Genomic DNA, 24,394 nt, shown 5'->3' on the forward strand with positions numbered 1-24,394 from the left:
ATTATCAGGTTTTGACAGTATGATGAATTATTAGACAAATATAGATTTTCAAAGCTACTAGGTTTTCACTAGAGTAACGAAAAATAAACAGTCGCATAAAAAAAGGATCAATCAAAGCAAAATAATATCGACTACTCGCTGTCAGTATGAACTCTTATAAAACTAAAATAAAGGTAAAAATGTAGCGTAGCGGACAATGTCGCTTGCTACCATGCTGACGGTGTAAAATGCAGAACATGTGTCTCATGGAAATTAACAACCTGTTCAGTAATATTATCTAAACACATAATTTTCTCCTTTCCGTTCCAAGAAATAAAGTCTTTGACGTAGCCGAATGTATGCTTTATTGTCTTTATTGAATGACTGGAATAGATAGCGGTTCCTGCACAGTTTTTAACGAGATTTTTGCGCTCTTGTTAGCCTCTTTCTAAAAACATTTAAGGGCATTACATTTAATCACCCATACCTGATTATGAAAAACTCTGCGTATTGTGCGCAAAGACTGTGATGTTGTGATTTGTAGTAAAGAGACGGTCTCGAGAAGGCTCGAAGTGGGCAAGCGACATTGTTCAAGTGTTCAAATGTGTGTCAAATCTTATGGGACTTAACTGCTAAGGTCATCAGTCCCTAAGCTTACACACTACTTAACCTAAATTATCCTAAGGACAAACACATACACCCATGCCCGAGGGAGGACTCGAACCTCCGCCGGGACCAGCCGCACAGTACATGACTGCAGCGCCTTTGACTGCTCGGCTAATCCCGCGCAGCCCAAGCGACATTCACAGAGGCGGTCGCCACTTCAGGAGAACGGGATGGGCTCTCATAGAACGAAATTAGAATTATAGTAATGCATTCAGCTGCTGACGGGCGTTGATATATATCAACGGGGATAGGTGAAAATGTGTTCCCCGACCGGGACTCGAACCCGGGATCCCCTGCTTATATGGCAGACGCTCTATCCAGCAGAGCCACCGAGAGCATGGAGGATAGTGCGACTGCGGGGATTATCTCGCACACGCCTCCCACGAGACCCACATTCTCACCTTGTATGACCACATACTACATTCGTAGTGTCCCACCGCAGTACACTCATTACTCGTGGAAGACATTCTTACCAAGTCCCGTAAGAGTTCGGGGAATATGTGTGCATTCACACAGAAGAAGAAGGTCATGGCCGGTATTGCCAGAACTATATACTTATATGGATATGGTGTCTGTTCTTTCGGACATGTCCGAAAGAACAGACACCTTATCCATATAAGTACATCCATATAAGTACATCCATATAAGACTCGCATAGAGGTCACGAGTTGAATACGTGTCTGTGTCAGTGCTAGTTATTTTGCGCCACATGTATTTGCAATGGAGCAACAAATATTACAATGATACAGTGCAACTCTTCACAACCGATTGTTTCCCAAGCGGGACCTCGGGGTGCTTTGTAGCAAAATCTATCGGAATATTTCTTTATATCAAAAAAATGGTTCAAATGGCTCTGAGCACTATGGAACTTAACATCAGTGGTCATCAGTCCCCTAGAACTTAGAACTACTTAAACCTAACTAACCTAAGGACATCACACACATCCATGCCCGAGGCAGGATTTGAACCTGCGACCGTAGCAGTCGCGCGATTCCGGACTGAGCGCCTAGAACCGCTAGACCACCGCGGCCGGCTTCTTTATATCAATGAACACTTTAGTCCCTCCTAGAGTCTCTCAGAATTCGATAAGGTTTCTGTGACTTTTCCAGTAAATTCTGAAAGCTAGCCATTTTCTTTTCCACTCTAGTTAAGTTCCCAACAGAAATTCTGCAATGACTTAAAACAAAGTCATGCCGTAACCATATGATAATGCTGTCGACCTTGAAGGGCTTCAGCGACAAACAATTAAAATTTCGGAAACACAGCGTGGGATTTATAGATGTGTTTCTGAAGGAAACTGAGTCAATAATCATAGTATGGAAATATTTATGGCTAATGTAAACAAGTCTTATCTTACAGGTGAATACTGTCGCAGTACATAATGTCTTTGCAATTTATGCGATCCGAATCTAAGCATACAAGAAAACGAGTTCTTAAGTCCCAACAATTATTGACGAAATTTCGTAGAACCCTAGTCAGCTCTGTGAACTGAGCCGGAAACTTCATTCAGCGACAAGCTACAACAACAGTACTTACTATGAAACTGAAATGTTAACTTAGGAACAGCACAATGCGTGGCGGTGCATAGCATGTGCATTACTTATAGTTAGGGGCCGTTAAACGGGACAAAGAGGTATAGTGAAAAGACTGATAGTTCTTGTAAAGACCATGTAACATTCGAGTACTTTGGTGACAGCTCTAAATAGACTACTAAAAACCGTCTCAAATTTTACACAAAACCCCTAAAATTACTAACATGATCAACATACCTGCTTACTGAAAGTTAAGAGAAAGAAGAACTGATTTGTGTAGAGTGTCGTGGATGTGAGAAGTACATCTGGATATTTTTATCCGCAGTCGCCCGCGTTTGCGAATCTACGACAAATGAATACTTTGCCCCATACAGTTTGACTCAATATGCGACACGGTAAATTGGTCCACAAGAAGCATGATTCCAAAATAATGTGTCCTGCGGGAAATGCATGTAAAACACACATAGGAAACTACCTTTTAAGCCAAGCGCATACATCGATCTCACCCACGTAAGTGCAGCTGCAGCCCGCCCGGCTAGCCGTCCGGTCTAATGCACAGCTTTCCGAATTGGGAAGGAGCGCCTGGTCCCCTGCACGAATCCCCCCGGCGGATTTTGTCGAGGTCCGGTGAGCCGGCCAGTCTGTGGATGGTTTTTAGACGGTTTTCCATCTGCCTTAGCGAATGCAGGCTGGTTCCCCTTATTCTGCCTCAGCTACACTGTTTCGGCGATTGCTGCGCAAACAAGTTCTCCATGTAAGCGTACACCACCATTAGTGTACCACGCAAACATAGTGGTTACACTCGTCTGGTGTGAGACATTCCCTGGGAGGGGTCCACCAGGGGGTTGAACCAAACAATAACCCTGAAAGAGTGGTTCTGTGTGGGGCGGCGAAGGGGTAAAGTGGACTGCGGTAGTCGTCGTGGGGTTGTGGACCACTGCGGCTGCGGCGGGGAAGGAGCCTCTTCGTCGTTAGTAGGTTCAAAAAATGGTTCAAATGGCTCTGAGCACTATGGGACTTAACATCTGTGGTCATCAGTCCCCTAGAACTTAGAACTACTTAAACCTAACTAACCTAAGGACTTCACACACATCCATGCCCGAGGGAGGATTCGAACCTGCGACCGTAGTGGTCACGCGGTTCCAGACTGAAGCGCCTAGAACCGCACGGCCACACCGGCCGGCTTCGTTTCTAGGCCCCCGGTTAACATACAATACAATATAATACAATTGCAGCAGCATGACGAAAGAACAGACAAGCGTCCATTCGGTACCAGGACTTAAACCAGAATAGAACAAAACGGTCTCCCTTGAGACCAGCCATTCATTCGCTAACTGAAATTCGTGTTAAGCCTTCTGAATGGCTTCCGCAATGCAAAGTCATTGACATCTGCGGGGCATACCGTATTTGCTTACACAGAGAGAATCCACCACACGAGCTAGGAGAAATTGGTCCACAAGAAGCATTATTCCAAAATAAGGTATCCTGCGGGAAATGCATGTAAAATACACATAGGAAACTACCTTTTAAGCCAAGCGCATACAGCGATCTCACCCAAGTAAGCCTTTCTCTCGCCATAAATCCAACTGTGACTCGGTGGCCCTACAAACGACCAGGACTGCTGACCGGTTAAGCGAAAGACAAATCCATATGGGGGCAAAAATCCTACTTCTGGAAAAATATCGTTTTGATATCTCCCTGATTTTCTCCGTATTGCGTGCATAACTTGTACTACCTCAAAACTATGAGATTGCTTCCAATGACGCACATGTGCTGCAGCGCCTGTGAGCGAACAGCTGAGCTTTCAGTATACCCCTGTCAAAATGACCCTCATCGGTTGGACTGGCCGACAGTCTCACCCACGACCTGGCAGAAATTTCTGTATTTAGAAAGGAATCAGAAGACCGGGCCACAGCGCTGTGATGCGCTTATGAAACAAGTCGACACGGATAGCCAACGTATTTCAGTTCAGTTTCGCTCTAATTTTCCTGACTTTACCACTAAATTCAATTTGCCTGAGAACTGTCAGTTTTCCAGACAAATCGCGGCACCTGTTGGGACGTGACTCCCCTGGCGGCACGTGTCCGCGGCAGAGGCGGTCTCCGGCAGGCTGCGTGACGCTTTAGCGCGGCGCTGCAGTGCGAGCGCCGCGCGGCGTGTCTTGTCACGCGACGCGATGGCGCCGCGATAAGGCGGCCACGCGTCCCCCAGGCAAAGCAAAGGGCCGCCGCCGCCACTGCCAGCGCAGCCTCCCTCCACCCTCTGCGTGCTGCTGCAGCGCCTGGCCTCATTAGCCGCTTTTCTCTCGCCATAAATACAACTCTGACTCGGTGGCCCTACAAACGACCAGGACTGCACACCGGTTAAGGGGAAGTTCAAAAAATCGATTTTTTTAAATTGCATTTTTGGATCCATAATAGTGTTTAGAATCCACCCCTAAAACAGCTTTTCCGAATACGGAACGGAAACGTTTGTTATTCGCGGTTGAACAAAAAAATGCACCTGCCTGAAATCGGCGTTTTTCACGCACCAGTTTTTTTTCTTTCGGAGGACGAGTTATTGTACCAGTGCTTGGGAGGAAGCACACTAAATTCAAATGAAAGTTTGAATGCGTGTGTTTGGAAGTTAGCCCCCAAGCATTTGCATTCTGGTGCGAAGACTGTGGAAACTGCGACTTTCCTGGCAGTGAGCAGCTTCAGCGAAGGGTATTCAGCAATTCTGAAGACCATGACAACGATGGACGTCACCCTGGGAGTCTATTCGATGCAGTTCGCCAAGCATTCGGACGACTACCGGATTCAAGCTGCCGAAAACCGCTTGTCACCTCTCCCTCTAGGAGGAAGACGAAGGACTAGTTTATGGACTCGGAATAGCAGATTGTACGTAAGTTGCATAATATTGCATTTATATGTAGTCAAAACTTCAAACGCGTTTTTCTCGAAATGACCTTTTTTTATCACGCGGTATAGTAACTTCAAATCTACTGAACAGATTGGCATCATTCTTTGTTTCCGACGAAGCTAACTAATATTTCTCGGAGTTGTATCACTTTTATTCCCATCCCTCAACTATAAATATTTTTACTTGGCCGACGAAGACGAAAAATCGATGAAAAAACCCTTTTTTTCACATGGCCGCCATTTTGTTTCCTATGGCCCAAATAACTTAAGCGAGGTACAACTCCTAAAGAATGTTATATACGTCGCTGACGTCAACTCAGTTTTGATTTCAGACGAGCCGGCTGACCTGTGACATACCGCGCGTGGAGGTCTACATCGAAATTTTGTTTCGTTCCGACAGCACTTCCGCCTATGCTCTTCGACATTTCCGGTCGAAAAAATTTCAGTTTGTAGAGGAAATATCAATAAACATTTTGACCAAATTTGACATTGATGTCTATAACACATCCCGAGAAATAAATTCTCAAAGAACATGCTTCTTTCGGGCCAAAAACAGAAAACCTCGCCTTAAGCGAAAGAGGAATCCATATTGGGGCAAAAATCCTGTATCTCCCTGATTTTCTCTGTATTGCGTGCACAACTCGTACTAGCTCAAACTATGAGTTCGCTTCCAATGACGCACATATGCTGCAGCGTGTGTGAGGGAACAGCTCAGCTTTCAGTATGCCCCTGTCAAAATGACCCTCATCGATTGGACTGGCCGACAGTCGGACCGCTCCCAATGGGCTCATGACCGTCGTAGAAATCTGTTCGGAGCGTTAACGCCGATTACAGTTTTAACATGAATGTGTACATTCCAAAGAACAACTTTTATAGATTGATGAGGTAACCTGAGGATAACGATGTTATATTTCGCCTAATATCATGCCGTGAATACTTTTATGAACCTGATGATGGTCAGACGACTGAAACTCGTTGTACATTTTAACAGCAGCTCAAGACGGTGTGCCGGCCCTAGCACACATCAGACATAGGTGTTGCACCTACAAAAGGTAACAAATAGGGTGATCAACTAACTATAGACTGAAACAGTGGTGCACATTAATCCACGTTTGCCGGCCGAAGTGGCCGTGCGGTTAAAGGCGCTGCAGTCTGGAACCGCAAGACCGCTACGGTCGCAGGTTCGAATCCTGCCTCGGGCATGGATGTTTGTGATGTCCTTACGTTAGTTAGGTTTAACTAGTTCTAAGTTCTAGGGGACTAATGACCTCAGCAGTTGAGTCCCATAGTGCTCAGAGCCATTTTTTAATCCACGTTTGTTACAAAGTTCCTTGCTAATATACATGAACATCAAATTACTACAGGATCTGGTCAATCACAACAACGACAGGAAAAAGAAAATTAACAATTGTTGACATCGGGAGTACTAGTTCCGATGGCTCTAAGCACTATGAGACTTAACATCTGAGGTCATCAGTCCCATAGACTTAGAACTACTTAAACCTAACTAACCTTAGGACATCACACACATCCATGCCCGAGGCAGAATTCGAACCTACGACCGTAGCAGCAGCGTGGTTCAGGACTGAAGCGCCTAGAACAGCTCGGCCACTGCGGCCAGCTCGGAAGTACGAATGTAACACTTCAATATTCTGGGAACAACTGGACAACTTACGTGAAAGGGTACAACCGTAATCTAGGCATTAATTATGAAGAGGTAAATCTATGACGGACACACAGTGATTGCCTCAATCCAGAAGAATAAAAACTGCATATGCTAATAACATTGCTGATCGAATCACGAATGAGCCTTCAGTCACTCGAGAAAGGTATCAGATTCACAAAGTGTACCTAGTCCTAACACATGATACTTCTCATACGCTGCTCATCCAAGCTACGATTTTCCACCATATTCAGAACTCAACTGCGCTGAGTGTAGCGAACGCCGAGCGCCGTGATCAGTTGCAGACTTCCACGCATCAGGTCTCTATAGGATCTCCAGATGAAGTGTGTTATCTCTCGTTTTGTGAAATGAAGTGCTCTTTTCACAAGCCCCCAAAGAAATGTTCTCCACCATACCCGAAACTTAAGTACATTTCTCGCCGAGTTCTTTCTCCTCTGTGCGGTTCCAATGTTCCAATCAAAAAGGATCTGCAAAATGCTGGCCAATGATGTTATTCTTAACAAAAGTTTTAAGACATTAACCAACCGTTTCATACCCATGTCCACAGTTCTTAAGCCGTTGTAACTTACTCTACCACTTCTCAGCTAAGTTTTCTACTTCAAGCAATACGCTTGACTCCACTTCTCCGTATCTCGGAGACTGCCTTCTCCTACTCTGTTGTTTCTTTCCTTAATCAATGAGAAGCCGTCTTACAACTTCTTAGGCCAGTGGTTCTCACCCCATTGAAATGGCCCCAGAAAGTCGACTCAATACTTTACAAAGACGATAGAATCCCTGTCCACAATGCAGGTGTTTCACTTGTTACAGAGCACCGAGATACTTATTTGTCGTTGATTTCCCCTGACCGACCATGCTCGGATGGCGACTCATCGGCGCAAAATAAGGTTAATCTGAAATGTATTTTGGTCGGATGGCACTGCTGGTTAAAAACTTTTATTCTGCTAAAGTGCAGATGTTTGTCACGTTATCTACATCTACATCTACGTGGATTTTCTGCAGATCACACTTAAGTGCTTAGCAGAGGATTCATCGAAACAACTTCACAGTAATTCTCAATTATTCCAATCTCGAACACCACGCGGAAAGAAAGAACACTTATATCTTTCCCTGCGAGCTCTGGTTTGCCTTGTTTTATTATGATGATCGTTTCTCCTTATGTAGGTCGGCGTCAACGAAATATTTTCTCGTTCGGAGGAGAAAGTTGGTGGCTGAAATTTCGTGAGAAGATTCCGCCGCAACGAAAAACGCCTTTGTTTTGATGATGTCCACCCTAAACCCTGTATCATGTCAGTGACAATCTTTCCTCTGTCTCGCGATAGTATAAAACGTGCTGCTCTTCTTTGAACTTTCTCGATGTGCTCCGTTAATCCCGTCTGGTAGGGATTCCAGACCGCGCGGCAATACTCCAAAAGAGGACGGACAGTCTCTTTAGTAGATCTGTATATTTTTCTAAGTGTTCTGCCAATCAGACGTAGTGTTTGGTTTGCCTTCCCCACAACATTTTCTGTGTGTTCTTTCCAATTTAAGTTGTTCGTAATTGTAATTCCTTGGAATTTAGTTGAATTTACGGCCTTTAGATTTGATTGATCTATCACATAACCGAATTTTAATGGATTCCTTTTAGCATTCACGTGGATGACCGCACACTTTTCATTATTTAGGGTGAACTTTCAATATTTGCGCCATACAGATGTGTTTTCTAAATCGTTTTGTAATTTGTTTTGATCTTCTGACGACTATACCAGACGATAAACAACAAAATCATCTGCATACAATCTAAGACGACTGCTGAGATTGTCTCCTAAACCGTTTATACAGATAAGGAACAGCAGAGGCCCTACAACACGACCTTGGGAAAAGACAGAAATCACCTCTGTTTTACTCGAAAGAATTCAGTCAGTTACTACGAACTGTGACCTCTCTGATATGAAATCACGAATCCAGCCGCATAACTGAGACGATATTCCACAAGCAAGTAATTTCACAACAAACCGTTTGTGTGGCACAGTCTCAAAAGGCTTCTGGAAATCCAGAAATACGGAATCAATTTGAAATCCTCTGTCAGTAGCACTCGACACTTCGTGGGAGTAAAGACCTAGTTGTGTTTCACAAGAACGATGTTTTTTTTAAAAAAAAAAATCCGTATGTCAATAGATCTTTCTCTTCGAGGTAATTCATACTGTTCGAACACAATATATGTTCCAAAATCCTGCTGCATATCGACGTTAGTGATACGCGTCTATAATTTAGTTGATTGCTCCTTCTACCTTTCTTGAATATTGGTGTGGTCTGTGCAACTTTTCAGTCTTTGGGCACGATCTGATAGGATTTCTGGACCGCCTATCGTGCAGGACACATTATATAAAAAAACTGCGAGAACGCAACTCACAGACACCAACACCAACACGGCACAGGTTGCCGTCCGCTAGCTGCCTGCCATCTTGCCTCAGCCCCTCACGCTTTTCTCTGAAAGAAGAGCCACGACTACCAGTTCTGTTGGTTCGAACACCGAGTATGGAACAAAGAAGACACCTTACCAATCTCTCTGTGGTGGAGGGCCATAAGAAGAATGGAAGCTGGACAGTCGCAAACTGATGTGTCCCGATGGTTCAATGTGAATTGTTCTGTTGTTTCTCCGACATGACGACAATTTATAGAGACCGAAACAGTATCCCAAAAATCAGGTGTGATATCAGAAAGAGCGGACTGTTATTTGGCTGTCAGGGCACGACGGTACCGCCGAAGTACTGCAAGGCAGCTGACATCCGTCCTCGCAGGATCCACTGACCGTGTTGTATCGAAGCAAACGGTGTACCGGAGGCTTCGGCAGTGGGTCCTTTAATGTTGGAGACCAGCTGTATGTGTACCTCTGATGCGTCTTCACAGAAGGGAACGTATACAGTGGAGTCGTCAACATACCACCTGGATGACTGAACAGTGAGATAATCTTCTTTTCGCAGATGAGTGCCAATTTGGTCTGGAGAGAGATTCTAGAAGCATTCGCATCTGGAGGGAACGTGAAACACGATTTCAAGACTCAAGAATCGTGCAAAGAAACTGATATCGAGGAGGATCCCTAATGGTGTGGGCAGGCATTACGTGGACCACTCGGACATCTCTTCATGAAATTGTACGGATGAATCGGCAAGGTTTAACTGCTGACAGGTATTGTGACGAAATCTTGGGACCTGACATGAGGTTATTGCGAAGTGGCGTGGATCCAGACTTCGTATTCATGGACGATAAGGCTCGACCTCACAGAGAACGGGTAGTGGATGTTTACAAGGAAACTGAAAATGTTGTACGCTTGGCGTAGTCTGCTCGCTCTCCCGATTTGAACCCCGTAGAATATGCACCGGGGACACAGGCAGCATCACGTCAGCATTGACCGTCCACTCTCCAAGGCTTGCGAGCAGCTCTGCAGGAATAATGGGCGTTATTGTCTCAACATGACTTTGATATCATTCTCAGCATGCCCGTCGTTGTCGGGCCTGTATTGCTGCCAGAGGTGTCACACCCCATACTGATTACATTAACCAGTTCTTGGAACGTCTGCAAAAATCTGTTAAGTTGGAAAAACCGAAGAATATTTTTATCTACTGTTGTGCATACAGCATATATTTACGTTATGTATTCTTTACATTATTTCTACTTTACTATCACCTGTTTATACTGTTTCGTGGCAGAATAATCGCAACCTTGCTAAATTTCCGTTTGTTGCTTTAGTTTTGGAAACCAGTGTATTTTATTAGCTGATGGGAATAGAATTCAGACAGTAATGATTTTTAATCAGCTGTGGATAAAACACGAATCGTGACAGTCCAGCGATAGACTGACGCGTATCACTCAGCGAAATGTGAGTAAGCTAAAAAGTAGTCTCACAAGTGTTATTACTCTCTGCGACTTTCCCAGTACTTTGGTGCACTTTCCTGGTGGCAAAACTTAGTAAAAGTTCCACGGCTGTTGCACTGCGTGATGATATTGACAGCAACACGCGTTCTGAACAGTGGCAAGTGAATATCACGAATTGTGAATAGGTTGGCGGTATCCATTCAGAATACTCTGACTTAATTTCGTATGGTTCGTAGATAAAGGTAATTGGTATCTTATTGTGTTAGGTTAGAATGTAAAGATGAGGTCGAAATTTTTGATACTATCGGAAATAAGATTGCAATGATGAATGGGTATCTCTGGTTACGCTACACATCAATCGATTAGAGTATGGCAATCGTATTTTCATATTGAGATTCACTGGTTTCACCAACTCGCAGTCAGACTGTTACATTCCAACCCAACCTAGGCCTTAGGCTACGGTGAACGTCAGTCTATCGGCACTTAGTCTTTTTTAGTCGCCATGGAAATACGAAAATCAGTAACCAGCCTTAAAATGCATAATAACCAGGTCATTAAAAGTTAATCTGGTGCTCTCCAAATCGAAATCAAATGTAATCAGTTGCTATCTTCTGGCGAAATAAATGATTAGTTTCAGTGATTCTCACTGACTATCACTCGATTGCCTACAACCATCGTCAACGAACTTCCAACATCAGAAAGCAACGCGAGAGCCGCTGACACCGTAAGTGCATTTAAGCTTACAACATTTTGTAATGGAGACTTATAGATACTACTGGTATTTATAATCACTATTTAGACGAACCTTTCGGCACTCAAAATAGAAAATTCCACAAAAATGTTTGTTTTAATTACATACAAACAAATCTTTTGAGATGTGTGGACTATACTACCACCCCCCCCCTCCCCCTCTCAAAGGATCAGAGTAATATTGTCAGTCAAATGTTTTTTATTCCAGTTTTTGATCACAATATCAATTCTTTTGACGACGATCGGTTTCAGTCAGTAATGACCATCCTAAGATTTTTTCTACACCATGTGTAAGTAGGCTGTTTAGGTTTTCTTATTGGTAACGCCACGTAGCGCTCTGTGTGAGAATCGCTGGCTGTGCTGTGTGCAGTCTGTGTCTAGTTTGCATTGTTGTCTGCCATTGTAGTGTTGGGCAGCGGCAGCTGGATGTGAACAGCGCGTAGCGTTGCGCAGTTGGAGGTGAGCTGCCAGCAGTGGTGGATGTGGGGAGAGAGATGGCGGAGTTTTGAAATTTGTCATGAACTGCTATATATATTATGACTATTGAGGTAAATACATTGGTTGTTCTCTACCAAAATCTTTCATTTGCTAACTATGCCTATCAGTAGTTAGTGCCTTCAGTACTTTGAATCTTTTATTTAGCTGGCAGTAGTGGCGGTCGCTGTATTGCAGTAGCTTGGTAGCGAAGATTTTTGTGAGGTAAGTGATTTGTGAAAGGTATAGTTTAATGTTAGTCAGAGCCCATTCTTTTGTAGGGATTATTGAAAGTCAGATTGCGTTGCGCTAAAAATATTGTATGTCAGTTTAAGCACAGTCAGGGCCCATTCTTTTGTAGGGATTATTGAAAGTCAGATTGCGTTGCGCTAAAAATATTGTATGTCAGTTTAAGCACAGTCTATATAAATTTTTTTAAAGGGGCGTTTCACATGTCCTAAAGTGATTAGTCCGTAATTAGGACATGGTGCAGAAAAAGATCTGCGGATGGTCATTACTGACTGAAACCGGTCATCTTCAAAACAATTGATATTGTGATCAAAGACTGGAATAAAAAACATTTGACAGTATTGGATCACTGTTCGTATACGCGACTACGTCGCAGCTGATGAAAATATTGCCAGTAGTTGACCTGCACTATGTAGCTGTCCTGGGAAGGATTTTTTTGACATATAAGTCTCTACCCACCTGCTCATAAGCATGCTCATAACTATGAACAAATGTGCGAATATATACTGGCTCAGTACAGCGTATCAGACCGGTGAAAGAAGAACGGTGCCTCCGATGTACTTACCGTGTGACGGGCAATGTCTAGGCCTGACCCTGCCTTGTATCCGCTAGTCTACGCTACACACACCTGCAAGCTTATCGGGTGTTACGCTTTTTAACGTATGACGTGACCACATATTTGCTTCGATTCAGTTTTATTATACATGACGAGAGCAGCCTATATTTGTCGATGCCTTAATCGTAGCGTCCAAAACCCACTTACCAACATCGTATTGGTTAAGCTGAAAATTCTTTGTATTAGGCAAAACGCACGCCATAGATAAATGGAGCTATAAAATCAATTCTGCAAACAAGACTGTTGTTTTCACCACATTTGTTATGGTTAACAACATTATAAATTAGAAGTCATGAAAAATGAAACGTCCATTACCATTAACATGATTGGATGTGAAGTGCTGGTAGAAAAGAAAGTGTTATACATGGCATGAATGTTGAATAAAAGTTGTTAGTTTATTTCCTGTTTCTACACTTTGAGGAGCGCTATTATTTTTTTTTTTCTGTTCAACGAAATTTCCTAAGTCGACCTCATATTTTTTTTCGCTTTCAGAGTTCCCAGTCTCAGTGTAAACTTTGTACTGTTGTTAAGTGGATAAAAATATTTTTAGTGAATATTTGATGGCTTAAGTTCCTGAACAGCTGGATAAGCAGAATATCATTATGTGAAAATATAATTGCAGATTATTAACTCAAAAAGGATGTCGATATTCTTAGTCTATTAATAATATACGAGTACTAATGAAGTATCCTTACCTTTTAGGTATAAAAATAATCCGCTTCCAAAATATTGACTGGATCGCTGTAGAACGTGAGAGCAACAAAACTTTTTGTATATTTCTTGTAAATTTGGTCAAAAATGTCAATTTTAGAATATACGCCCTCTTGGAAAAATTCCTGTGGACGCCCATGCGTCCATATCGTCACTGGAATGTTTGTTGTACGCACTTCGCTTTTTCTTCCTTTCAGGTACATACCTGAGTCTCCCTCTGCTCAGTTCTGCATCCCCCCTGCCGTAGTTTTCGAACCATTGACGTAACTCCCCTTTAACATTTTTCTCGCATGTTCCGTGCCCTTCCTCGTCAGCACAGCCACTCGCTTCATCTCCTCGTCGTCACCAGTAAACGGAACGAAGTTAACAGAAAGTCGTTACGACTGCTAGTGAACGCTTTTCCCCGATCTCCTTATTGCTCAGACTGCGAGGTAACAGCCGGTACTACTTTGAACTGCAACCTGACTGTACTTAGTCATGTGACCAAGTTAGTTCGCGCTTGGCTGGCTCTACAGCTCGCTTTGCCGAATCATATGTTCTATGACTGCCAGTCTCCGAGTCTATCTTCACGTGACGTTTAGAGGGGAACTAGCCCAGGCTGTTCCAACACTGCTCCACAGGATGCGGGCACTCTCGTTAGGGATGGCGGTTATGACTGACACAACCGGTTCCCGGTTATATCGGTTTTTCCCACGCCAGTTAAACCTGACTGTTAAACCTGCTCAAAATAACCGGTTTCTCAAATAATCGATTTTCGCTTTTTTTCCTAATATTTTATGTAATAAGTTTAGAAATCGAATAAAGATTGAACAGATTTGGCTCTCTCAGCTTCAAGATACATAGAATCAAAATATTAAATTAAAGAAGGAAATAAAAGGAATTTTACACCCTCCTTGGTTGATTGTTTTTCTTGAAGAGTAAAAAGTGGATGGCTAGTACAAAAAAAATCACCAGTATTCTCCTATTGATTTTAATTTTTTGAAACTATACTCATAAATCATATTGTAATCGGGGATCATATCACCATTTGGGCATTACGAACAGTCAGTGCTAAAGGGTGAAAATTTAGTTTGAAGAGCCCTGTTTCTCAAGGGTTAAAAGCAGATAAAGGCAGATTATGTAGACACAGGCGGCAGATCAGCTACCTTCTGTTTTTATTGTATACTATGACTGAACTTTTGTTAAGTTTTTAATTTATTATTCTTAGAATGATTTCCTTCCTCTTTTTATTATTTCATAGAGACGCCAAACAAATCTTTAAACTATTAAGGTAAATGAAACATTGTACTTTCATTGCTACATCACTGTGTCAAAATATTTCCAGACTAGGATTGGTGCTACTCTGCAGTACAATGGATGTACAGTGAGAAACTGCCATTTAGACCAGATGGGGTCAACTCTTGCTCACTGCATGTATAAGAGTACCTTAAGCCACGACACGTGTCACTATGGACATTATTGTCTCATCAATGCTATACTAATTCTTATGCCACGTGATTGTTGCTCGTTTCTGTCGGCATTGTTATTAAAAGACCACTGATCGCTTTCCCCATTTTTGTAATAATACAGTATATCAAACCAATGCAGATTTTATGAATAAAAATTACTACTTTTTTTTAAAAAAAGTTTTCTTTAAAAATGAAAACCTTTGCACTGCTGCTATGGTTACTTGATATTTCGATTTTTTATTTGGTTATTAGAAAAAATTTAAAAAACACTTGTTACAACAGTAACTAAAACAAACATCAAAAAATACCGGTTATTTAGAACTAAAATAACGGTATCGGTTTTAACTGGTCGGTTTTTCCTATCCCTAAATCCCCAGCGCCCCTCAGCCCGCTCGTGGGCAGGCTCTAGGCAACTCGCCAGGCGGCCATGTTACACGCATTTTGCACATGCGCAAACCACTAGAAGTTACTATTTTATCTTGAGGAAGACAAAAGAAGAACAGAAAAACATCAGCATGTACATATCACACAGCTATAGCAATAATTACAATACTATTATCAGCAACAACAGTATGATGCGAGGATTGCAAGATGTCTTTGAAAACTATAAAGACGTTAACTCACCAGTTACAAGGAAACGTGTGGGGACCAAGGCTAAAAGTAAGTATGTAATATCACCGGTCGCGTCACTTACCCACTGGTTTGCGGGACCCGCTTTCTGATATGATGGAGGCTGTGTACTCACCCTTTGGCGGTCATGAGCTTGTTGGCGCTGAGTGTCTCTGCATCGGGCCCTTCCTGCACCAGACGTTCGCTCGTGGTGATGGCACCGTTGCTACTGCTCGCCGACTTGATGTCGCTGTTGCTGTTGCTGTTGCTCTTGCTGCCCTCTTGTTTCACCGAGCCTTGCTTCTCCGACCCTGTGGACAAGTACACCCGTCTCACATAGAACCAGGAGGTAGTGGGAAAAGCAGGCGCCGGGTTGAGATTCATAGGAAGAATTCTAAGAAAATGTGACTCATCGACGAAAGAAGTAGCTTACAAAACGCTTGTTCGTCCGATTCTTGAGTATTGCTCATCAGTATGGGACCCTTACCAGGTTGGATTAATAGAAGAGATAGACATGATCCAGCGAAAAGCAGCGCGATTCGTCATGGGGACATTTAGTCAGCGCGAGAGCGTTACGGAGATGCTGAACAAGCTCCAGTGGCGGACACTTCAAGAAAGGCGTTACGCAATACGGAGAGGTTTATTATCGAAATTACGAGAGAGCACATTCCGGGAAGAGATGGGCAACATATTACTACCGCCCACATATATCTCGCGTAATGATCACAACGAAAAGATCCGAGAAATTAGAGCAAATACGGAGACTTACAAGCAGTCGTTCTTCCCACGCACAATTCGTGAATGGAACAGGGAAGGGGGGATCAGATAGTGGTACAATAAGTACCCTCCGCCACACACCGTAAGGTGGCTCGCGGAGTATAGATGTAGATGTAGATGTAGATGTAACAGAGCGGATTATACGGTAACTAACGGGACTAGTTTTACAATTCTGCATGATCGTTTCTTCCATCACATATATTGCTGAAAGGAGGCTACACCAATTCAGATTCTGTGGTAGGCGATATTGTGCATACTTAGTACCGAAAAGTAGTTCTGTGACACCATTAAGCAAATTAAGTAAGTTTACTGATACGAAGGTGAAATAGCTCCACCTCTCAGTATAGCATCTCAAATAGCTCAGTGTGGCAAATCTGCATCGACCCATGTACTCCGCAGTTCGCCGTATGGCACTCGGCCGAGGCTTCTTGGACCTGTTATTCGCCGCTTCCTTTCATGTTTCCATCGTGCACTGGGAAAAATCACTGTATTCACCTGATCACGCAATAATCTGGCTTGTATTGTTATGAGGGCGCCTCCGTAAAAATTTTGATACATGATAGAGACAGTAGAACAGTTTCATGGTCCTTTCTGTCTAAACTCCCGTCCTTTAGCACAATGAACAATATCAAGTTTGATATGTCCCATTTTACCGCGTGTGTGCCCCAAGGCTCTGACCTCACTCCTCTCCTTAATATCATTTACATTGCTGATGTGCGTAAACCATTTCCATTTGTTCACCTCCTTCAATTCGCTTATGATACCAGTTTCCTATCCTTACCCTACACCTCAAAAATCTCAACAGTTTCACAAACTCCAGTGTAACCGGCTGACCTAGTTCTCGTTTGGTAGTATGTATGGACATCCCCTGGTGCACTGTCTGACGTCGTAACGCGCCCTGTATTCCGCCCGCGCCCCCGAATGGCTTTGATTACGATACCATCCACGCCCAGTGCTCTCGCATGTCGTCACCTTCATTATGCAATCATTTCTAAAGTAATACCAACTGTTGTACAATAACTTTACTATGTCAGTGTAGAAGCAGAACAAAAGAAGTAACATTTCCCACTTTTCAAGAAAATGAAGTAATTACTTTTATAGTTGTTGCATATTTTTCCATGTCTTTATGATCAGCAGTATAGAAAGCTACAAAATTCAAATTTGTCAGAAACCTGAAATTTTGGATACAATATATATTAATTTGGTTGAATTTTCTATACTTACAATATTCAATGAGCAATTTCGGTGGAAACTAATGCCACGCAAAATTCAGTAGAGTATCTGTAGAGTATCTGTAGGTATTCAAAGGATATGTACATTAGTATATTCTGCAGAAATTATTAGCGTTTCAATCATTTCAGTTGAGCGTGTGTTCTGTTGCGAGATAGGCACAGGGTCCTCCATGGGTCCTGATAACTTGCTGCATGCGTGATGGCATTGACGCGTGTAAAAGGCGAATGGCGTCCTGTGGTATAACCATCCGGGCTCCATTTACGTGGTTCCACAGGTCATCTGCGATGGTTGGCATTGGCAAGCAGCATTGTACCCGTCGTTTCATCATATCCCACACATTTTCGATTGGCGACAAGTCTGGTGATCTGGCGGGTCGGAGCAAAAGGTTGACATCCTGTGACACAAAGAAGGCAGCAACATGTGGTCGTTCATTGTATTGCTGAAAAATGTCTTCTGGGCTGTTGTGCAGAAAGGATATGGCTACGGGTAGCAGGATGTCATTCACGTAGTCCACAAAGGTCACAGTTCCCTGGACACGCACCAACCGTGATTTTTGATTATACCCAATAGCACACATCACCACAAGGCCTTGAGTTAGGGCTGTATGTCTCGTTTGAATGCAGTCACTGTGATGCCGCTCCCCCTGTCTTCAGCGAATCAAAATGCGGCGATAATTTTCAAACAAACAGAACCTGGATTCGTCCGATAACACTATCTGATGCCATTCCTGTCCCAAGTGAAGTCGTTCCTCACACCATTGCCATCTAACATGTTTTGTCACATTCGTCAAAGGAAGGCAGAGAAGTGGACGACACACACGTAACCCAGGCGGTAATAAACAGCGACGGACCGTCATCACCAATAGTGTACAATGTGTCCCACTTTTCCAGTGTTGCGCCAGAGCCAAGGAGGACGCAGATCTGTCCTGAAATGCCATTCGGATGAGTTGTCGATCTTCTCGAGGAGTGTTGTGGGTGTTCCGACCTGATCCATCCCGTCGTGTTCTACGACTTTCGCCCGCATCTCGTGGTCGTGCGGTAGCGTTCTCGCTTCCCACGCCCGGGTTCCCGGGTTCGATTCCCGGCGGGGTCAGGGATTTTCTCTGCCTCGTGATGGCTGGGTGTTGTGTGCTGTCCTTAGGTTAGTTAGGTTTAAGTAGTTCTAAGTTCTAGGGGACTGATGACCATAGCTGTTAAGTCCCATAGTGCTCAGAGCCATTTTTCTACGACTTTCCGTGAACCATTCTGCAAACACCCGCTGCACTGCCTAAACACTTCGCCCCACAGAGCAGCAACTTCCCCGATGAATGCACCATATTCTATCATGCCAGTAATGTGCCTTCCTTCAAACCCACTGATTTGGCGATGGGATTCGCGCATACGTCTGCGAGGCATCCTGTGCGTCTGTTCAGGTCACACTGATTCATTACCTTCGGTTTATAGCCACAACGAGAGCCTCAGGCACTTTTTGCTGGCAGGTGGTGTTGCGCCGCGATATCGATGTTGACCTTGAACGCTTAGGCCGACGTGGTTCAAATGCTAATTATTTCTGCAGAAAATGTCCTCTTTTAGAAAAAGAGAAAGGTCGATTTCAGTTTGTTGGGAGAATTATACGAAAGTGTAGTTCATCTGCAAAGGAGTCCGCATACATCTACATCTACATCTACATGAGTACTCTGCAATTCACATTTAAGTGCTTGGCAGAGGGTTCATCGAACCACAATCATACTATATCTCTACCATTCCACTCCCGAACAGCGCGCGGGAAAAACGAACACCTAAACATTTCTGTTCGAGCTCTGATTTCTCTTATTTTATTTTGATGATCATTCCTACCTATGTTGGTTGGGCTCAAGAAAATATTTTCGCATTCGGTAGAGAAAGTTGTTGGCTGAAATTTCGTAAATAGATCTCGCCGCGACGAAAAACGTCTTTGCTTTAATGACTTCCATCCCAACTCGCGTATCATATCTGCCACACTCTCTCCCTTATTACGTGATATACAAAACGAGCTGCCCTTTTTAGCACCCTTTCGATATCCTCCGTCAATCCCACACCGCGCAGCAATATTCTAACAGAAGACGAACGAGTGTAGTGTAAGCTGTCTCTTTAGTGGACTTGTTGCATCTTCTAAGTGTCCTGCCAATGAAACGCAACCTTTGGCTCGCCTTCCCCACAATATTATCTATGTGGTCTTTCCAACTGAAGTTGTTCGTAATTTTAACACCCAGGTACTTAGTTGAATTGACAGCCTTGAGAATGGTACTATTTATCGAGTAATCGAATTCCAACGGATTTCTTTTGGTACTCATGTGGATCATCTCACACTTTTCGTTATTTAGCGTCAACTGCCACCTGCCACACCATACAGCAATCTTTTCTAAATCGCTTTGCAACTGATACTGGTCTTCGGATGACCTTACTAGACGGTCAATTACAGCATCATCTGCGAACAAGCCAAGAGAACTGCTCAGATTGTCACCCAGGTCATTTATATAGATCAGGAACAGCAAAGGCCCCAGGACGCTTCCCTGGGGAACACCTGATATCACTTCAGTTTTACTCGATGATTTGCCGTCTATTACTACGAACTGCGACCTTCCTGATAGGAAATCACGAATCCAGTCGCACAACTGAGACGATACCCCATAGGCCCACAGCTTGATTAGAAGTCGCTTATGAGGAACGGTGTCAAAAGTTTTCCGGAAATCTAGAAATACGGAATCAACTTGAGACCCTCTGTCGATAGCGGCCATTACTTCGTGCTACTTGTGCCGTGTTGCCAGCCGCACCAGTTTCACTTTCGCGGCGGTCGCACTGAACACCGCCTCGGCACTAGAGGGCGTACGCGACCACCGTGTATGGTGGAGCACCGAGGCGTTCTACACAGCTAGGAGGTTTCTTGAAACTGACAAGGAACTCCTTGAGTGCGAGGTCGCAGCTTCAGTCATAATGAGGCTCATTTGAAAGCGCTGTGTTAACAATTACGACAGTAAACACGTTGGCTGCTAATGAGGCACCATGTGCGTCAGGAGGGCTATAGAAAATGGGTGTCGAAGAGGTGCAGAGATCAATCTTCTATGGAATGAATGTATTACATTTCACAAAATGGACATCGTCGACATTCAAGAAACGTTCAAAACAAACTGTTAGCGTGCATCATGAACACCGAATGAAAAAAGGCGTTCCACGGTGATCGTAAAGGCTCACACTGTCAAGATCAAAGGCGAACTCCTTGGGAGTTACAAACCGTGCCGGACGTGCAGCTAGGTCTTCCACTCGTAATGAATGCATGTAGAATCGTATTGGCGTAAGGGAGTGATGAGTACTGATGGAATGTGATGGCGTCCAGTGAACTTTGAAACGGTCTGTTATGTAGTTTATCGTAAAAGGTGTAGTTGTAGATAGTACTATAATATGTTTTATAGGCATGCAAAATACAAACAACCAGAGGCTGAATTTGTCCAATAGTTCCAGGTGCTATGAATTTCATGAAGGATAGTTTGCTCTAAAGGAGTATGATTTTTATGCGCAGACCATGAATAAAGAAAAAGCAAGCTATTTTGACCAGCAATTGGCCAAAAACCATGCTCATACCATAGTTGTAGTTCTGTTACGCTTATTTTCCCATTCTTGCTTTCTGTGACGTAAATATCCCCAACTGCCCTTGCAAGATCACGCATATGAGAAAGAATCGTAGGGGCCGGAGCACCCCATCTTCTTGCAACACAATAAACAACTTTACAGCCAATTTATCATCTAGATTAACAGTCGGCATAATCGTCACCGAATGCGTTAAGCCGTTGGCGTCAGTTGACTTTGATACACCTCTGTTGATACCTCTAATTTTCTGGGTTCCTTTCATATCCATTTCCTCTTCAAATCGCGATGGTCTACTTGAAAACAAATTCCTTACTGAACTTTGAGACAACTTTGTGTATCTACAAATTTTCGATCCGATTCCGCAGTTTGCTGTGCATCGTTAAGGTGATGCTTTGTTTGGAACTTGTTACCTCACATCTTCCAAATCTGTAGCATTGAAATTACGCAACCATCCACTGCTTCCCTTGAAATCACCGTAGCTTATGTCACGAGCAGTTTCATGAGCATAAAGTGATAGGTCAGTATCATGCACATTCTGTAAGTTGTAACATCCTTGAAACGTGCATACATCAGTTTTTGTAACAATTGTGCCTTGTCTTCCCTTGAATATCCGTTGTTTTTCTTATGCACTACACCTTCATATTGCTGCAGTGTTTTTCGAAATCTGTTCATAATTGCTTATTACTATGCAGCGGATGATCTTCCATGTACGTAACTACGTTTAGTATCCGTTCCTTGGACAACGATTGTCCTTTTCACTGGAGACGGGATTTGTGGTTCCCTGTCCGACAAGTATGATCAACTACATGGCTTGACACCTGTTTCAGTATCGTTTTCACTTGTTAAGCACGTATCGTCATCACTGTACTCCTCATATACATCGTCCACACAGTCTAGAGTACACGACACCATACGTTCCTTTGGTTCACCTTGCAGAAACGTTAATACTTCATCTGCCACTTCTTCCTCACTCTGCGAAATTCTTTACGTCCCTTTCTGATGAAATGTCAACTTCGGCAACTATTGCTGTAGATATAATGCACTGTTTGATTTGTTTATCTTTGCTATTGCTTTACTCTGTATCAACACCACTAGCACTGTGGCACTTTTGTCAGTTACTTGTCGACTAAACAGTTCAATTATGCTCCATAGCCTCAGGCTATGCTTTCCATTGGATATCTCCGATCCCACCCCCTGTTACTATTGGCAGCCAATATTGCGGTTGCACGATAGACAATATGTGGGGCGTCGAATACCGTAAACATCATTGGCCTTTTGCAAACGTCGGACAAGATGGGTCCATTGTGAGTGAGCTAGTCAACATCACATGGGCGGCTGACTGCGACCGTTGCTGGCGGAGAGCTATGGCTTCACTTCTGCTAACCTATGGAGACGTTACAGGACGTGGCAGGTTCCTAATGCGCGGCATGTCAGCAGAGCTCCTGAGACGACTGTCAGCTACCCAGAAGAAACCTGAGGAGCCTAGATTTTCCTTTCAATCAGCTGCTGAAGTAAAATTCTATGTTCGTAATTTTATAATTTCAAATTCAACCTGTGGTGATTCAGATTATCGGAGCTAGGTATTGAATCTCAAATCCTTCGGTGGCTGGTGTGCCTGCCTAATTAAGTTCAAACTCCTTAATTTTTTTTGGTAAAATCGCCTTGCACCTAATTATTGAGTTCAAATTGTTGTTATTATGATGCTCGTTGTGTCGTGATCAAAAAATGCCTCTGAGCACTATGGGACTTAACATCTATGGTCATCAGTTCCCTAGAACTTAGAACTACTTAAACCTAACTAACCTAAGGACATCACACAACACCCAGTCATCACGAGGCAGAGAAAATCCCTGACCCCGCCGGGAATCGAACCCGGTGTGTCGTGATCAAATTCAAATTTAAATACTTGACACAGCAGCCATTGGTCCTGATATTAAGTTTAATTTCATGGCTTTTGGTAAACTGGCCGTTGAACCTAATCACTACGTTAGAACTGTTGTTCCCATTATTTTATCTGTTGTCTTTCAATCAAATCCAGTTTTTTTTAAATTTAGTATTAATTTTTTGGTAAGCTGTACGTTAAGCCTAACTTTTGAGTTTCAGCTGTTTTTTGCCGCGCGGGATTAGCCGAGCGGTCTTAGGCGCTGCAGTCATGGGCTGTGCGGCTGGTCCCGGCGGAGGTTCGAGTCCTCCCTCGGGCATGGGTGTGTGTGTTTGTCCTTAGGATAATTTAGGTTAAGTAGTGTGTAAGCTTAGGGACTGATGACCTTAGCAGTTAAGTCCCATAAGATTTCACACACATTTTTTCAGCAGTTTTTTTGTGAAATTCAGTTTTAAAATTGTTGGCCTTATTAAATTCAGTTTTAAAGTTCTTTGGTAAAATTTTCGTTGGGTTTGAATATTTACTCGTTTTAATAAGAGTTGTTATAAAAAAAATAATCCACTTAATCATCCAACCCTTCCACTCACCTATGCCTCTGTTACACAACTCATTCTTGAGTACTGCTCGAACGTCTGGGATATGCGAAGGTCGGATTAAAGGAAGATCTACATCTACATGGATACTCTGCAAATCACATTCAAGTGCCTAGCAGAGGGTTCATCGAAACACCTTCACAATTCTCTTTTATTCCAATCTCGTACAGCGAACGGTAAGAATGAAGACCTATATCTTTCCGTACGAGCTCTGGTTTCCCTTATTTTATCGTGGTAATCGTTCCTCCCTATGTAGGTCGGTGTCAACAAAATATTTTCGCATTCGGAGGAGAAAGTTGGTGATTGGAATTTCGTGAGAAGATTCCGTCGCAACGAAAAACGCCTTTCTTTTAATGATTTCCAGCCAAAATCCTGTATCATTTCAGTGACACTCCCTCCCATATTTTGTGATAATACAAAACGTGCAGCCCTTCTTTGAACTTTTTCGATGTACTCCGTCAGTCCTATCTGGTAAGGACCCCACACCGCGCAGCAGTATTCTAAAAGAGGTCGAACAAGCGTAGTGTAGGCAGCCTCCTTAGTAGATCTGTTACATTTTCTAAGTGTCCTGCCAATAAAACGCAGTCTTTGGTTAGCCTTCCCCACAACATTTTCTATCTGTTGCTTCCAATTTAAGTTGTTCATAATTAAAATGCCTTGGTATTTAGTTGAACTTACGGCTTTTAGATTAGACTGATTTATCGTGCAACCGAAGTTTACGAGTTCTTTTTAGCACTCATGTGAATGACCTCACACTTTTCGTTATTTAGGGACAACTGCTACTTTTTGCACCATTCAGATATCTTTTCTAAACCGTTTTGCAGTTTATTTTGATCT

At 43.2% G+C, this 24,394-nt stretch overlaps 1 protein-coding gene across 1 annotated transcript in view; it reads right to left on the bottom strand.

Annotated features, from left to right (window-relative positions):
• Positions 1 to 24,394, bottom strand: part of LOC124616343 (AT-rich interactive domain-containing protein 1B-like) — a 428,390-nt gene that overhangs the window by 366,729 nt on the left and 37,267 nt on the right. The window contains exons 5-7 of the mRNA XM_047144651.1: positions 15,607 to 15,781; positions 9,151 to 9,227; positions 4,229 to 4,513 (exon numbers count right to left, since the gene is read on the bottom strand). Coding sequence (XP_047000607.1) covers positions 4,229 to 4,513; positions 9,151 to 9,227; positions 15,607 to 15,781 — 537 coding nt within the window. The remainder of the gene's footprint in view (positions 1 to 4,228; positions 4,514 to 9,150; positions 9,228 to 15,606; positions 15,782 to 24,394) is intronic.

This window comes from Schistocerca americana, chromosome 5 (assembly GCF_021461395.2).
Source record: "Schistocerca americana isolate TAMUIC-IGC-003095 chromosome 5, iqSchAmer2.1, whole genome shotgun sequence".
Classification (NCBI taxonomy): Eukaryota; Metazoa; Arthropoda; class Insecta; order Orthoptera; family Acrididae; genus Schistocerca; species Schistocerca americana.